Source organism: Bufo gargarizans, chromosome 2 (genome assembly GCF_014858855.1).
Source record: "Bufo gargarizans isolate SCDJY-AF-19 chromosome 2, ASM1485885v1, whole genome shotgun sequence".
NCBI lineage: Eukaryota > Metazoa > Chordata > Amphibia > Anura > Bufonidae > Bufo > Bufo gargarizans.
The window spans coordinates 692,213,751-692,231,893 of NC_058081.1; the positions used below are offsets into that span (position 1 = coordinate 692,213,751).

The 18,143-nt window shown below is 41.8% G+C and overlaps 1 protein-coding gene across 1 annotated transcript in view; it reads left to right on the top strand.

Annotated features, from left to right (window-relative positions):
• NECTIN1 (nectin cell adhesion molecule 1) overlaps positions 1 to 18,143 on the top strand; it is a 106,382-nt gene that overhangs the window by 85,673 nt on the left and 2,566 nt on the right. Inside the window, exons 3-5 of the mRNA XM_044282348.1 lie at positions 1,223 to 1,525; positions 4,629 to 4,746; positions 9,452 to 9,603. Of these exons, the coding sequence (XP_044138283.1) occupies positions 1,223 to 1,525; positions 4,629 to 4,746; positions 9,452 to 9,603 (573 nt within the window). The remainder of the gene's footprint in view (positions 1 to 1,222; positions 1,526 to 4,628; positions 4,747 to 9,451; positions 9,604 to 18,143) is intronic.

Here is an 18,143-nt window from a genome sequence, read left to right on the forward strand (position 1 = left end):
AAGTGATCACCTATCCTCACGATAGGCCATCACTAGCTGATCGGTGGGGGTCAGGCACCCAACACCCCCGCCAGTCATCTCTCGGACGCTACCCTTATTAGTTCATTAGAAGACCCAACTTAAAGTATTCTAGTTGTTAGAAGTTATCCCCTATACACAGCATAGGGGATAACTATTAGATCGGTGTGAGTCCTACCGCTGGGACCCCCACGATCTTAAAAATGGGGAGATCATACCCCTCCAAAATCGGTGGTAGGTCGAGCATGTGCATGAGGCAGCAGCGCACATGCCTGACCTCCCACTATGTTCATCTTTTGGGGACTCTGAGTGGTATGACCTCCCCATTCTCGTAATCAGTGGGGGACCCAGCAGTAGGATCTCAAAAATCTAATACTTCTTCTGTGGATAGAGGTCCACTTCTCACAACCAAAATCCTCCTTTAAGATCTTTTTACACGGACCGATTCACAGGCAGTTTTCAAGAATAGGATATTTGTTCATAATAACTATCTGATTGCTTAGTAGAGGGGACAGCGACATTTACACGCAGCAATCATCTCCTCTGTATGGGGATGCATGATCGCTACTGTGATTGTTTGTCCCCATAAAGATTCATTGTTTGTGGTCAGCACATCCTTGCTTACACAGGGCGATTTGCTACCCAGAAATTATGATATTAGGTGCTGGCGGAAAGAAACAATCACCTGATGAATAAGCGATTGCTGATTCATCAGGTGATCGACAGCACGCTCATCCCCGATACTTGTCCTAATGATCGGCACATGTAAAAGGACTGTCATTTTCAGTCTATGGGGTAGTTTTTCATGATGAAAACACCGTTAATGAATTCTATTTGGATACAGGAAAAGTATAAAGTTGGAAATAGATCCACAGATCAGAAGATTGCTTTTCATTTTCCACCAGAATGCCCACTGGAAAGTGGTTGGTTGTCATGGGCAGCGTCGTTGGTTGCCTTTACATTATTAATAGTATGTTACGCTCCTTGCTCCTAGAAATGTAGTGGAAAACACAGATTTGTACTGTAAATTATTGATATGGACATTAATGTTTAATGGTTGTTGAGTTCCAAAAATGTAAAAGAAAGGTTCCCTTCGGTACATGTCCTTCTTTAATCAACACAGACTTCCTTTTCTTACATGTATCTTCCATGCTGTTTGTATCTAACACGTTTTGCTGAGTTTCCTTGTTTGCTTGTCCTATAGCCAGACCCACCAATACAATGGAAGAAACTTCAATACAGCTGGTTGCAAATTCAAGGTCGAAGCAGAAGATGGTGGTCGCCACTTGCATGTCAGCCAATGGAAAACCGCCAAGCACCATAACATGGGAAACCCAGTTAAAAGGAGAGGCGGAGTATCAGGAAACTAAGAACGACAATGGCACGGTGACCGTCATCAGTCGCTACAGGCTCGTGCCAACTCGAGAGGCTCACAGACAATCCCTTACGTGTGTCATAAATTACCAAACGGAAAGATTCACAAAGAACACCACTCTAAGCGTCCATTGTAAGTATTTGGATCCCATAGGGGGGGGGTGTATGTCAATGTAAATCGCTATGAGAATTACATGCTGTCGCTGATGTTTGATCCTCTTTGGAATGGTCAGGTTTCATGGTTCCCTTTTAGTAATAATTGTCTATATTGCAAAGTGATAACAGGCACTCAATCACCTGGAACTGCGTTAAGAATTCATTTTTAATATATCAAAACAATTAGATATAACAATTAAAGATAAGAAAAAATGTACAAAAGAAAATAGAAAAGTAATAGTAAGAAATTTAAAAAATAAGAAGGTTAAGAATACAAAATAAGCCGCATTTGTATCAGAAATTCATATGGTGGTGAATCAGCTATCAATTGTATATCTTTATAGTCCTTAATCAAGTATACATAAACATGATTCCCATTCTGTGAAATATATCAATAATTGAGTTGTATGATGAAAAAAATAAAAAAATTATGATGAAATCATATCCTAAAAAATCTAATGGTCCAAGTATTAAAAGATAAATAATGTTACTTAATCCAGGAAAAACAATGTATCACATTAATTGGTCCAAATATTCTCAATTTATCCAATAATCACATTAGTTGATCCAAATATTCTTAATTCATCCAATGATTAATGTTCATGATTAAGATAAATAATCAATAATGTCACTTAATCCAGGTTATATACTCAACTCCAAAAAATCTATGTTCATGATAATGAATTGTTAATATTGTTACTTGATCCAAATAGTATGCTTAATTTAATTTAAGAATCAATGTTCATGATTATTAGTATATTTGTTATTTTTCATTCCCCCTTGAAAGTGCATATGTATCTCTCATCTGTTTAGATTGTCCATATAACAATATAATTCAGGATCAGGATGAGTATTATCAATGTAATATGAATACAAATGTATATACAATGTGACTTTCTTTTGTTGCTAGCAGCTAGACTTTACCGCAGCGACGTCTTCACAAAATTGGCTGTCTGTATGAGCGCTGTATGCTGCTCTCAGATGATTCTCCTGGCTCCCTGTGTGTCGGATTGTGCGATGCCTTTACTTGGCGTCCCACATGCTTGAACTCCTTGCATATCCTTCGATACAGCACGCCGTTGGTTGAGTTGTATCGGATTCTTTATCCAGCGGTTCAGTTTTATACTTGTGCATTTCACAACTCTAATATCACGGGGGATCCTTTTCGATTACATGAATTACACCATACGCATTTCAGAGCTACCGGCTCCTTCTTCAGTGGCTTTTGCCGATAACTCCGAAATGCGTATGGTGTAATTCACGTAATCTAAAAGAATCCCCCGTGATATTAGAGTCTTGATACACAAGTATAAATCTGAACCGCTAGATATAGAATCCGATACAACTCAACCAACGGCGCGCTGTATTGAAGGATAAGCAAGGAGTTCAAGCACGTGGGACGCTAAGTAAAGGCATCGCACAATCCGACACATGGGGAGCCAGGAGAATTAGCTGAGAGAAGCATAAAGCCCTCATACAGACGGCCAATTCTGTGAAGACGTCACTGCGGTAAAGTCTAGCTGCTAGCAACAAAAGATAGTCACATTGTATATACATTTTTATCCATATTACATTGATAATACTCACCCTGATCCTGAATTATATCGTTATGTCAGTCTCTGAGGTGGGACCAGCACCTATCGGATATTGGTGGCATATCCTAGCAAGATGGGCCAATCCCTCTAACACATGTCAATTTCTATAGAAAACTACATACTAATCCAAAAAAGTCAGTACTTTGCTTAATATTAGGAATTCATAGATGATGGTCCAGGTACTTATCAAGGGACAGGATATATTAAACAGTAAATTTTTAAGTAGATTTTTTTAGAAGCAGGAAAAATGGGCAAAAGCAACCATATGAGTGGCTTTGAGAAGGGCCAAATCTTGATGACTAGATGACTGGTTCAGAGTATCCTCAAAATGGTAGTCTTATGTGGTATTCCCAGTAGGCAGGGGTTAGTACCTACCAAAAGTGGCCTAAGGAAGGACAACTGGTGGAGCAGCAACCTAGGCACCCAAGACTCACTGATGCACATGAGGAGTGAAGGCTATCCTGTCTGTTCTGATCCCAAAAGAGAGGTACTGTAGCTGGTTATGAAATAAAGATGTCCAAAGACACAGGGAATCTCATCAACCATGGACCAATGGAGTAAAGTTGATTGAATTATGCCTTCTTTTACATCATGTAGACTGTCTGGTGCATGAGCGTCACTTACCTGGGAAACAGATGGCACTAGGATGCACTATGGGAAGAAGGCAAACTGCCATAGGCAGTGTGATGCTCTCGGCAATTTTCCATCATGGTAATGGTAATCCCTCACGGCAGTGGACTTTTTCAGTAGAATAATGCTTCAGCCGCACTGCAGAAATGTTCAGGATTAGTTTGAGGACCATGATAAAGAGTTCGAGGTGATGACTTGGCCTCCAGAGTCAGCAGCATCCAATTGTGCATCTGTGGCACATGCTGGATGGAAGCCGCACCTCAAAACTTACAGGAGCCAAAGGTTCTGCTGTTAGCGTCTTGGTACCAGATACCACAGGACACCTTCAGAGGTCTTGTGGAGCCCATGCTGCAATGGATCAGAGCTATTTTGGTTACATGAAGGGGACCTACAGAATTTCAGGCAGGAGGTTTTAATGACATGGACGATCAGTCTACATTTTTTCTAACACATTTTGGTTTCAACAGAGCTGACTTTTGTATACATGCCCATGTCTCCAGGAGACTCTATTCAATCTGAGGGTCATAGCAGTTGAACACCTAGCAACTCATGAAAGGCTGGATAATCTGTAGTAGAATATAGACTGTTGTAAATGGCAGTCTGTGCTCTGATGTTACTTTTTTTTGCAGCTCACATGCTGTGCGTTCTGTAAGCTGGATCTGATGATAACTTGTCCAGTTCACTAGTACATATGGTTCCAAGGATGGAGCCTTCACCTTAAACTAGGCCAGTCAATCACTTGAAGTGAACATATGCTTGTAGACAATGGAAACAGATGAAAAGTGCTATATTCTTTTATTACTTTACTTTTCTTCCATTTCTACTTTATTGTTATACTGTTTTGTTTTTTTCCAGATGAGCCCCTAGTCTCAATTGAAGGTTTTGATGGTAACTGGTATGTGAAGCGTCCTGAAGTAAAGCTGACATGCAGAGCAGATGCCAATCCACCTGCCCACTCGTACACATGGCGAATGTAAGCATAGCTCTTACCCTATATCTGATTGCTTCTATAATATCTGTACACTATAGTACTGGGGTATTCAAGTACGTTTCTAAAGGTCCACATAGTTGGGTTTGCTGTTGGATGAAGGTCTGAGCTGAAAAAAAAATCTAAGGAGGGACAACACCAGTCCTTAGTGCCCCCTTAGTGTCCCCATAGACAGTAAGATGCCCCTTTAGTGTTCACCATAGAGTATGATGTCGCTTACTGCTCCCCGCTCAGTGATATCCTCTGAAGTGCCCCTTCACAGTGACGCCCTCTTAAGTGCCTCCTCAGTGACGCCTTCTGAGTGTCCCCTCACAGTGATGTCCTCTTAATTGTCCTCCTCACAGTGATGCCCTCTAAGTGTGCCAACAGTCATGCCCCTCAAAGTGATGCCCTCTTAAATGCCCCCCGCACAGTGATGTCCCCTCAAAGAGTGCAGTGAAATGCCCCGCATTGCCTCCAAACACCTACTACACCCCCACCCCCAGTCCGTCCGTCACCTCTCTGCTTCACCATGGTAGTCAACTGTTGAGAGTGGAACATGAAGAGGTCCATATGTGGACCATGGTCTGCCAGTTGAGCACCCCTGCTATAGTATATTATAACAGGTATATTTTTAACATCAAGTATTTCCATTTTTGCCATAGATGCCACTTACAGCCTAAAGAGATACATGAGGAAAACCACACTGGAACTGTTTTCCATTTCCAGAATTTGCAGCTAATTTTACGCTCCTTTTAGATTATTATTTGCCTTTGCCTTCCATGTTCTGGTTCCTTTAAAATGTAATAAGAAGAAGGCTGCCTTAAAGGATTGGCTTGTCATGTTTGTCGCCAGCCATTGTCCTCATCCTTATCTCAATAAACTTTTTTTTTTTTTTTTCGGGAATCGTTCTTGCCTTCAGTCATGGCCAAAGTACAATAACGGCGTGATTGTAAATAATTTGACTGTTATTAAAATGTCTGCTCATGTGCGAGGCCACAGCCGCCGCCGCCAATTATATCTCGCTGTTGTGCCTTCTAGAAAAAGACAGAACAAAGACGTCTGCTGATAAGAAATATCCCAGCGAACAGGGGTTTTGATCAGTTTTTACTTTTGAAGAGGAAATAATCTGGCGCATTTCACATGTCGCTCTCGGGCGTGTTTCATAATTGTGCTCTGATTAATTTCATTACTTCAATCCTTCTGCAGAAACATCTTATTGGGTAATAGGAAAGTTGTACACAAATATTAATGAAGAGTAGACCTGATGATAATTGCATTGCTGTAGCTAAGGGGCTGCAAACACAGCTAGGCCCTGATGCCAGTGGGAGCCCCTAATCCTCTCCATTACCTGAGGGGCCAGCATTACTATAAATGACCAACTTGGTGGGACACGTCAACCAACTAATGTGTATGGTGGCCTCTCAACTCTTCGCTCCTGGTGGATGTTGAGGTAGATGATCAATCCTTTACTTCTCAGGGAGATAAGTCACCAGCAGTAGAGTCTGGCAGCAGCTTACTCAGCTCTCCTGCCCGTACCAAGGACACATGCATGCTCAGCCCAGCTGAGCATGGATGTGTAGAGAGAGCTGACAGTAAAAGGGTGCCCTGGTTGAGATTTTGCAGCAAACCACACCAGTAGATTTATTTGTTTTGTTCCCTTTGTAATAGTAGCCTTTTATTTGCTTAGGGGTTCTCCAGGAATATGCGATTGGTGGGGGTCTGATTCCTGGCACACATTGGATGAAGCTGTGTAGGTCCGGTGCCTCCTTAAGGTGCTGGAGCTAATGCAGAACATGCTGATCAGTGGGGGTGCGGCTGACCCCAATGATCAGACACTTGACCTATTCTATGGATAGGCCTTCAATATAAAAATTCCGGAGAGCCACTTTAATGTTGGTCCTTGGATGGGACTTTTCACCTCTCCTGATTCTTCTTCAAATAATAATTGTGGAGTCTCATTTCTTAGAACTGCTTGTTGAGCTGTTCATCTGTTATACCTCCTAGAAATATACAAGTAAATTGGGATTGCGCTGACATTGTCCACACATCCATTGACTTTAGGCCTCTTTCACACTACAGTATTTTGCGTTCCGTATACGGTCCGTTTTTTGCGTTCCGTATACGGTCCGTATACGGAACCATTCATTTCAATGGTTCCGCAAAAAAACGGAATGTGTTCCGTATGCATTCCGTTTCCGTATTTCCGTTTTTCCGTTCCGTTGAAAAGATAGAACATGTCCTATATTTGGCCGCAAATCACAGTCCGTGGCTCCATTCAAGTCAATGGGTCCGCAAAAAAAACGGAACACATACGGAAATGTATCCGTATGTCTTCCGTATCCGTTCCGTTTTTTGCGGAAGCATCTATTGAAAATGTTATGCCCAGCCCAATTTTTAATATGAAATTACTGTATACTGTATTTGCCATACGGAACAACGGAACGGAAACGGAACCACAACGGAAGCAAAAAACGGAACAACGGATCCGCGAAAAACGGAACGCAAAACACTGAATTCAACATACTGTAGTGTGAAAGAGGCCTTAATCAGTGGTTTTCCCCGGACCATGGGTCCATAGTGACGGCACGGAAGCGTGACCTGTTTTTGTCCATGATTTCGGATACCTCACGCACACGGATGCCATCCATGTTAGGTCTGTGATTTTCATGTCCATTTAATATGGATGACATACGGAGGGCTTAAAAACGGATGCACGGACCAAACACGGATCCTTTATGGACATCTTTACGGGATGAACCACTGACCGTCTTGTCACAGATGTCATCCTGGGCACGGAAGTGTGAATTACACCTCCATTACACCGCACAAAGCTGACACGAAGCTTCACCCGGCTTTATCAGTGCTGAACCCTAGAGACTGAGGAATGACGTTACAGCAGCCGCGGGCGTTTCAACATATGTCAGAGCCTAGAATCGGCCGCCGCGTTCACCCTCCATTCCACTTACGCTGTCACTAACGCTGAGGCGGCGGGTGACAGGCAGGCTGACAGGTGTCGCTTGAGATCAGTTTTCAGTCTTTAGAGGGGACATATTGAGGGCGACTAGCAAACTTTTTGTTTTTGCCGATACGTAAAGTTGAGTCCAAACCGTCAGGAGAAGTGGATGAAATCAGCCTGGAATCACTACATGACTGAGCATCGGCGCTAATTAACTGCAATAAACATCATCTCTCGCTGACGCGTCAGGAGATAACGAGCAGCGCCTCCGCTGATTAGACTGGAGGGCAACGGGCTGAATTTGATTTCCCCTCCACCTGCCATGTTCACTGCAGGAATCCCTCCTGTTATCCTGGGAGTAGAACTGGTAATAACGTTATACCGAGGATTGGCTCGTAACGCTGTGCCCTAATGTCACATACCGCCTCACTTTACAGAGCAAAATACCTGCAGCATATTTTCTAAAAACTCTGCATTGTGTCTTCCCTCTGTTATTCTTCCTAGAAATCTATAGATGTTACCATAGTGGGTGTGTCCCTACCATTTCTGAAATTATGTAATACTTTTCCAATGTAATAAGAATTCTTGATCATCTTTTCTAAAGAAATAAAAAAAATTGTGCAGGGGTGTACATAGAAATCACTGGGCCTCATAGCAAGAATCTAAATTGGGCCCCCGTGCCCCATTCATAGCCCCTCCCACTACGCGTTCTTGGCCAGTATATACAGCAGTGTACTGATATGTGAGGTATGAGGTATAATAGATGCAGTGTGTACAGATATATAGTATATACAGCAGTGTACTGATATGTGAGGTACAAGGTGTAATAGATGCAGTGTGTACAGATATATAGTATATACAGCAGTGTACTGATATATAGTATATACAGCAGTGTACTGATATGTGAGGTACGAGATATAATAGATGCAGTGTGTACAGATATCTAGTATATACAGCAGTGTACTGATATATGAGGTATAATAGATGCAGTGTGTACAGATATATAGTATATACAGCAGTGTACTGATATGTGAAGTATGAGGTATAATAGATGCAGTGTGTAGATATATAGTATATACAGCAGTGTACTGATATGTGAGGTATAATACATGCAGTGTGTACAGGTATACAGTATATACAGCAGTGTACTGATGTGTGAGGTATAATAGATGCAGTGTGTACAGGTATATAGTATATAAAGCAGTGTACTGATATGTGAGGTATGAGATATAATAGATGCAGTGTGTACAGGTATGTAGTATATACAGCAGTGTACTGATATGTGAGGTATGAGATATAATAGATGCAGTGTGTACAGGTATGTAGTATATACAGCAGTGTACTGATATGTGAGGTATAAGGCATAATAGATGCAGTGTGTACAGATATATAGTATATACAGCAGTGTACTGATATATGAGGTATAATACACGCAGTGTGTACAGGTATATAGTATATATAGCAGTGTACTGATATGTGAGGTACGAAATATAATAGATGCAGTATGTACAGATATATATTATATATAGCAGTGTACTGATATGTGAGGTATAAATTACAGCTCGTACCTCACATGTCAATACACTGCTGTATACACTATATATTTTAACACACTGCATCTATTATACCTCGTACCTCTAAATTGTGCCTTTCCTCTGTTATTCCTCCTGGAAATCTACGGGTTCGTGTGAAGAGACACAACCCCTTTAACCTTGTATCCACCATTATTTTCATGTTTCATTCTTTATGCAGGGCTAATGGGACTCTCCCGGACAGTGCGGATGTGAAAAATAATACCATATTCTTCCGGGGCCCGGTAACTTACAGCATCTCTGGGACCTATATCTGTGAGGCCACAAACGCCATTGGAAGTCAGACCGGTCAAGTGGAGGTTAATATTACAGGTAAATGAATTGGCGCTGTCCATATATCAGACTGTCCATCATGGTGACATCCAGGAAAACTGCCTAAAACATGGGCTCAGGCTGAGTATTGATTGAGTTATGTCATTGTGACCCAATGAGGGGAGATTTATCAAGACTAGTGCAAAGGGAAACTGGCTTAGTTGCCTATAGCAACCAATCAGATTCCACCTTTCATTTCTAACATCGTTTAGTTGCCCAAAGCAGCCAATCAGATTCCACCTTTCATTTTCCAACATGGTTTAGTTGCTTATAGCAGCCAATTAGATTCTACCTTTCATTTTCCAACGTGGTTTAGTTGCCCATAGCAACCAATTAGATTCTACCTTTCATTTTCCAACGTGGTTTAGTTGCCCATAGCAGCCAATTAGATTTCACCTTTCATTTGGAAACTGAAAGGATGAATCTGATTGGTTGCTATGGGAAACTAGGCCAGTTTTCCTTTGCACCAGTTCTGATACTTCTCTCTCCGTTTTCCAGTAAATGACTACTCCGTACACTTACCTTACTGTACAGAAAAAATCCCTTTTGACACCGATCAAATGTTTCACAAATAATTTGCCTTTTCATTGGGGATCATATTGAATGTGGAGGAGATACGTCTTGAATAAAGGCATGCAAAAAGATTTGGCCAAGCTAGGGAAATAATCACATACCCCTAGTAATTAAGGGGACATGGGGAGATTTATCAAAACTGGCTTAGTTGCCCATAGCAACCAATCAGGTTCCATCTTTTATCTTCCAAAGTAGCTCTGAAAAATGAAAGGTGGAATCTGATTGGTTGCTATTGCCAACTAAGCCCTTGTTTATATCGGTTTTGATAAATCTCCCGTCTGTAATGACATAAATGAAAAAACTCATTTAAGAGGCGATAAAAAAAAAAAATCCTAATAGTGTTTATTCATAACATTTTTAGCTGGAAATTCGTTTTTGGCTTGTGGTGTCAGGAATCCCCGGGAAAGCAGGCTTCTTATAGCTGCCGAGTCTGCGGGGGGTGGTAATGGATGCGCAGTCTTGGGATTACTCTTTTATGGAAATCGGGTTTCTAAATATCGCCTTCTCCACAGAGTTAAAGACAAGCCAATGTTCTGTAGCTGCTAAGCCATTAACCACTTAATGACCAGCTTTTTTTTTCTCAGTTTTTGCCTCTCCGTGGTTAATGACCTTTTTTTTTCATTGACATGGCTGTATAAGGCCTAGCTTTAGGCGGGAGAAATTGCATTTTTTTTGTGCTGTTTGAGGGTACATATAAATTAGTTTGTAATTTATAGCCTTTTTTCATTACAAATATAGAAAAAAGCTATTTCTGACACTGCTTTTTTACTTTTTTGTATAGACAGTACATATTTCACACGGAATAACCCGTTCAATGAGTTCGGGTTATTTCGGTCGTGTGCATATGTAATAATTTTTTTATTATTTTTTTTGCTTTTACATATTGTATGCGCCATAAACAGTATTCTCTGAAAAATAATTGCTTATTTATATTTTACAAGGTTTTTTTTTTAATAAAAAAAATGTTTCATTACATTTTTTTATTACATTTTTTTTACAATCCCATTAAGCAATTACTGCCTTATAAAATGATTTTATAATGTATTAGCATATTTCTGTATACGAATACATTATGCTCTGTGTCTCTATGGAACAGGTTCAGGTTAGGGAAACGTTCGTGTGTCCTAACAGCAGGATTTCTGAACTTAGTCCTGGGGTCCTTTCTAGGTCCCCAGGACTTATGTTCCATGGTAGCGGAATACATAACTGAATTCTTAGATAACCTGAACCCGAACCTTGTACTCCGAACTTGACAACTCACGTTCGCTTAACACTACGCAGGACCAATGGCAGAGGGCTTACCCAGCCGTTGATCTGATCACTGGGACCCAGTCAGAGGGGAAATCCCCTTTTATCATGCTGTGGTCACAGACCGTGGCAATCAGGGGGAATTGGAGCTACCTCAGATCCCAGCTGTAGAGCAAAAAGACTGCTCTAAAGCTGGAGCTGTTCGTTACAATTCAGTGGTAGAGCAGGAGCAGTAGTGCTCACAGAGGCACTCGGACCCCACTAAAACAGAGACAACAAAAGACAGTGAGTGGTCGTTAAGGGGTTTAAAGGATATTTGAACTTGGTCATTTATGACATAATAATTGATATGGGAGCCACACCCTGGTGGAGAATGGTGGTCCTCTAACCTACCTAGTAAGATGTCCCTGACCCACCTGGTGAGATGTCCCTGACCCACCTGGTGAGATGTCCCTGACCCACCTGGTGAGATGTCCCTGACCCACCTGGTGAGATGTCCCTGACCCACCTGGTGAGATGTCCCTGACCCACCTGGTGAGATGTCCCTGACCCACCTGGTGAGATGTCCCTTACCAACCTGGTGAAATGTCCCTGACCCACCTGGTGAGATGTCCCTGACCCACCTGGCGAGATGTCCCTGACCCACCTGGTGAGATGTCCCTTACCAACCTGGTGAAATGTCCCTGACCCACCTGGTGAGATGTCCCTGACCCACCTGGCGAGATGTCCCTGACCCACCTGGTGAGATGTCCATGACCTACCTAGATGGCATATCCTATGAAATACCTTTCATTTCTGTATATGCAGAAAGGCAAGGAAGACACAAACTGTCTCCCTTGTATCTCCCTCCTTCCCCAACATGCATCGATAAAGTTTCGAGTTTTTAAATAGTGTCCGTTGCCAGCCATAATGTTAGTATCAGGTTATCACTTAACTAGGTGATGGCAAGACACAATCTGTTATCACACTCCCAGGAGGACCTTATATTGACCCTCGGCAAGAAGAGGTTAATGAGACGTCAGCTAGCTCATGGACATATTATGACTCAGTTTTGTACAGTGTTCTAAGGGCAGTTTCATTTACACCCAGAGTTTCGGTTTTTTGTTTCTTTTTAAACTCGGTGTATTTTTTTATAGAGCCAAAGCAAGGAGTGGAAGGAGAATGGGAGGACTTTAACTTCTTCCTTCTAGATTCACCTTTGCCTTTGGCTCAAAAAACGGCATCAATGTTTTTTCCAAAAAACACTACCTCAGGCCTCTTGCACACAAACGTATTTTCTTTCCGTGTCCGTTTTGTTTTTGTTTGCATTCAGTTTCCGTATTTCCGTATATCCGTTCCGCTAAAAGATAGAACTTGTCCTATTATTGTCCGCAAGATAGTACTGTTCTATTAGGGGCCGGCTGTTCCGTTCCACAAAAAACGGAATGCACACAGACGTCATCCGTATTTTTTGCGGATCCGTTTGTTGCTGACCGCAAAATACATACAGTCGTGTGCAAGAGGCCTTATAGAGGTGCTTGGGGCTTCTGCTGTACCTCCTTATGGCTTTGGTTTCAAATGATTTAAGACAAAATTGTCCCGAGCGTTACCATATTGTAGAGGAGAGGATCTCCGGACACAGATTTTTTTTCTGCAGCCACATTGTGCTTTATTACCAATGGATGGAATAGCTCCATGCAGATACTACCAAAGTAAATGCCATCTCGGCAGTGACTGCCTGGACACTCGTGAATCCTGTCTTTATGTTTTGCTGCACACTTTTGAAGCACAATTTTTGGCAGCTTTTTTCGGTGGGTGCACTAGAGCAATTAATGCGCTGCCTACACGTCCCAGCTACTCCACACCTACAGGACTGCTGGATCGAGCGATAGAAAAGGCTTACTGTATTCTCGCAGGGCGGGGACAAACAGTCTGTCCCAGAAAAGAGAGGACTGCAGGTAAACAGAATAGTTCAGGAAAGATCTGCAGGCCTGCACACGTCTCCAACAAAGATGTCTGTGATAGGAATTGCAGGGAGAAGCACGCTGCCAATGGCTGAACCAACTCCTTGTAGGGAATAATTTGCCATTTCCCCAGCTCTTTCAACACACCCTTCCCCCGTACACATTCCTGTCTTACTACTTAAGTTTAGAAATCTCACAATGTAGTATTTCTGAAAAAAAAACAATTATGATCAACTGGAAAAATAACATAAGTGACAATTTAGATGATATCTAATCACTGTGGGTGACCAATGACAGGTTTATGAGCTCCAGCTTGTGCTTGTCCAAAATGTGATATAGATTCAAAAAAGCTAAAACTGAAATATCTAAAAGATGTGCGTATGTATGTATGTATGTATGTATGTATGTATGTATGTATATATATATATATATATATATATATATGTATTCTGATTCAATGTATGGAAACTTTTGAATACTCCAGCAAAGCTATGATACCTCATAATCCCAGACCTCTGCATGGGTTCCGATTCGGTTCCTGTCCTCAGATTTAATGAGAAGAAGAAAGGAAAGTACTGAAACATCTGCTCCTGCTGACCAGCACACTCTAACATAAGCACAGAGTTTACATGCGCCTCAAGGCCTCTTCTGCTATGGCTTCTGAGATTGTAATATTCATGATTTTTTTCCAGGGGCTAGCACAGCCTAGAGTAACCTTTTACTTACATATTATAGAAATAGAAGTCAGTTCTCTAACATCTGGAAACTGGTAGGAGAACCAAGAATCCAGAGGAAACGTGTACTCAGAGTAGTGACGATGAACAGAGTATTAGGTTATAGATAGAAAACCCACCCAGTCTATGGGGCCAATGACATGACCTATCTGGCTCGACTCCTTGATAAACGTATGTCCTTGCAACAGCCGAGCATCTCCACCGATCAGCTGCTTCAAGAGGCCATGGGGCTCCAGTAAGTGCTGTAGGCCCTTCTTAGGTCAATGAATTCACATCTTCAGCAGGAATCATACATGCGGTAATTGAGGCAGTTTGCGTTTTTTTTGCTTCCGTGTTGATTATTTTAATGTATGAAGTCCCTAAAGAGGTTACATAACAAGAAGAAGAGAGAACATGGAGTAGAGAACGTGCACACATTGCAGGATGTAGATTATCAAAGCATTGGGAAAAATTGAATAAAATGGATCGCGCACACTTTGCACCATTTCCAGTAGGTCTAAAATACTGCTTCGTTTAATGACATATGCACATTAAAGGGGGTTTCCGGGACTTAGATATTGATGATCTATCCTGAAGGTCATCGATATGAGATTGGTGAAGAATAGCTGCCAACCAAACAAACATCTGGCTGACAGATATTTTTTTTAATTTTTTTTTAATTTATTTATTTTTTTTATTTTTTTTCCATACAAGCACGCTTTATTGTATGTGCTGCGGGTACTGAATGTGAGTGTGATTCTCCGTTCTGGACACTGCTTGTCTTGCAGGAGCACATGGCATTATACAGATTTATAATGTTGTGTGTCTCTGCCTGACCTTACTTTTACAGAATTAGGGTTCATGCACACGGCCATTGTCGTTTTAGCGGTCCACAAATTGCGAATCCGCAAAACAAGGATACTGGCAGTGTGTGTTCTGCATTTTTTTAGAATGGAACCTCCTGCCCTCTATAGAACTGTCCTATCCTTGTCTTTAATACGGACAAGAATAGGAGATGCTGCATTTTTGTGCCCCCATTGAAGTGACTGGGTCCGCATCCGACCCGTAAAAAATGTGGATCGGATTCAGACAAAAACAACCGTTGTGTGCATGAGCTCTTATACTGACATAACTCTGTCACTATAATCCTGTAGAAGGAAGGTCATGCAGAGACACACAGCATTATAAATCAGTATAATGCCGTGCGCTCCTGGCGAAGTGGCGAAGTGATTCGTGACAAAGCAAATTTTTGTGTGAAATTCACTCATCTCTACTGTCAATAGGGGGAGGGGCTGACAGAGGAAGCCGGAGTAGCTCGGCCCCGCCCTCGGTGCACTTCACAGTTCATTTGCATATGGATTAAAAGTACTTTTGTTCCAGAATGAAGGAACGGATCACTAAGTGAAAGGCGTCATTACATTCCGCTGAGCTAGCGCTACAATGCATTGTGTCTGGTTTATCATTACATTTCCTGCTGATAGATCCCTTTAATATCTAGATAATTGGACACTGTGGGAGAGATTTATCAAACTGGCTTAGTTGCCCATAGAAACCAATAAGATTCCACCTTTTATTTTTCACAGCTCCTTTGGAAAATGAAAGGTGGAATCTGATTGGTTGCTATGGGCAACTTAGCCAGTTTTACTTTACCCCAGTTTGATAAATGACCCCCTGTGTATTTAGTAGTAGCAGCATCACTTTTATCCTCTGGTTTTATCCCTTTTTATTCTCTGTGTAACCTTCTCCACTCTCCGTAATTTTCTCCTGAGCTCGCTTCTCAATAGCATTTAGAAGTGCGCTGTGGCGGTCATATCTATCATGCGTTATTTGGGTGTAATTATAATTTACGTGATAGTTTGTTGATCACAAAAGAAAAAAAAAAGTGCTGGTTGTTCTTCATAATTGACATTTGGGCCTGTGTCTTGTTATTCACTGATTTGTACAGTTTATATGTATGCCCCACCACCTCCTTGCCTGCCTTTCCTAAAATCCTCAATTTTTCCTCTTTTTTCCTTCCCTACTCCCTCCACCCTAGCAGGGACGCAATAACTGTCATCTAAAAGAGTGTTCTAAGGGAAGTGACATATTAGAGAGCTAGTAATGGATTTTATACCAAGGGGGAAATTTGTCAAAACTGGTGTAAAGGAAAACTGGCCTAGTTGCACCTAGCAACCAATCAGATTCCACCTTTCATTTTCCAAAGTGGCTCTGAAAAATGAAAGGTGAAATCTGATTGGCTGCTGTAGACAGTTTTCCTTTACACCAGTTTTGATAAATCTCTCCTTAAATTTTCACAATAAATTCCTTATTTTTTTTTTTTTTTTTAAATAGGTATTCACCACTGCATTGTATTTCTTGAAAATTTGTATTTGTATTTTCATTATCATGATGCCATGAGCAAAGCTTTAAAGGGAACCGGTTATGCCGTCCATGGTGTCTGATCTGGGAGCAGCATGTTACAGAGCAGGAGGAGCTGAGCAGATTGAAAAAGATTCATTATAAGGCCTCATTCAAACGTCCGACATCCATGACAAGATGGTCAGTGATTCATCTGTGAAGATTCTGATCCCTACTATAGATGGTGTAAGCTTAGATCGGCGGTCTAGACCTGCATCAGATTTAGGCCTCTTGCACACAAACGTGCCGTATTTTGCGGTCCGCAAATTGCGGATCCACAAAACACGGATGCCGCTCCGTGTGCCTTCCGCAATTTGCGGAACAGACGGCCCATTATAGAAATGCCTATTCTTGTCCGCAAAACGGAAAAGGACATGATCTATAATTTTTGCGGGGCCACGGAATGGAGCAACGAATGCAGACAGCACACGGAGCGCTGTGCGCATCTTTTGCAACCCCATTAAAGTGAATGGGTCCGCACCCGAGCCGCAAAAAATGCAGATGCGGAACCAAACCACGTTCGTGTGCAAGAGGCCTTATCCTGTGGTGCAGAGATAAACACTTTTCTCTGACTCTACACCAGCTATTGGTTGGCTTAGGGCTCATGCACACAAACGTATTTTCTTTCTGTGTCTATTCCGTTTTTTGTTTTTTTTGTGGACCGCATGCGGAACCATTTATTTCAATTGGTCCACATAAAAAACTGAAGTTACTCCGTGTGTATTCCGTTTCCATATGTCCGTTCCGCAAAGGGATAAAACATGTCCTATTATTGTCCGCATTACGGACAAGGATAGGACTGTTCTATTAGGGGCCAGCTGTTCCGTTCCAAAAAATACGGAATGCACACGGACGTCATCCTTTTTATTTTGCTGATCCATTTTTTGCAGAACGCAAAATACATAAGGTCGTGTGCATGAACCCTTATTGCGAGACAGAATTTTACGCCAGAATTGTGGGTAAAAATGGCGCCTCTTAGGCCCATTTACAGTGAGGCTACACCTTTTCCCATTAAGCCCGACTTCCCTCTTTGAGCAAGTCAGGAAAAAGGTTTGAAACCCTAGTTGTGCCAGATTGCTCCAGTTTGCGCCACTTTTTAGACAGACGGGCTACTTTCACATCTGCGTTTTTGCAGCATCTGTCATGGATTAAAAAAAACGCTTTGATTACTGATAATACAACCGTCTGCATCCGATATGAACGGATCCAGTTGTGCTATCTCTAAAATAGCCATGGCAGATCCGTCATGAACACCATTGAAAGTCAATAGGGGACGGATCAGTTTTCTTTTGTGTCCAAGAAAACAGATCCGCCACCATTAACTTACATTGTGAGTCATGACGGATCCATCTTGCTCCGCATCCTATGCTGGACAGAAAAACGCTGCTTGATGGGACGCAACGGAATTGAAGGCATTCGGGTGCATTCCGTTCAGTTCAGTTCTGCCCCATTGACAATGAATGGGGACAGAACAGAAGCGAATCCTATGATGGATCTCAAAACCAGAAAGGAAAGCTTGTGAAAGTAGCCTTAGTAAATCGGAGCCTTGAATTTTTTTGGGTGTGGCCTTTTTTTAAAGTGTTTTCCTATAGACTTTTCTATAGGAAATACAATTTTTTTTTTTTAAAGATTGTGTGGCCCAAAAAAAAATGTCTACCAAATATGA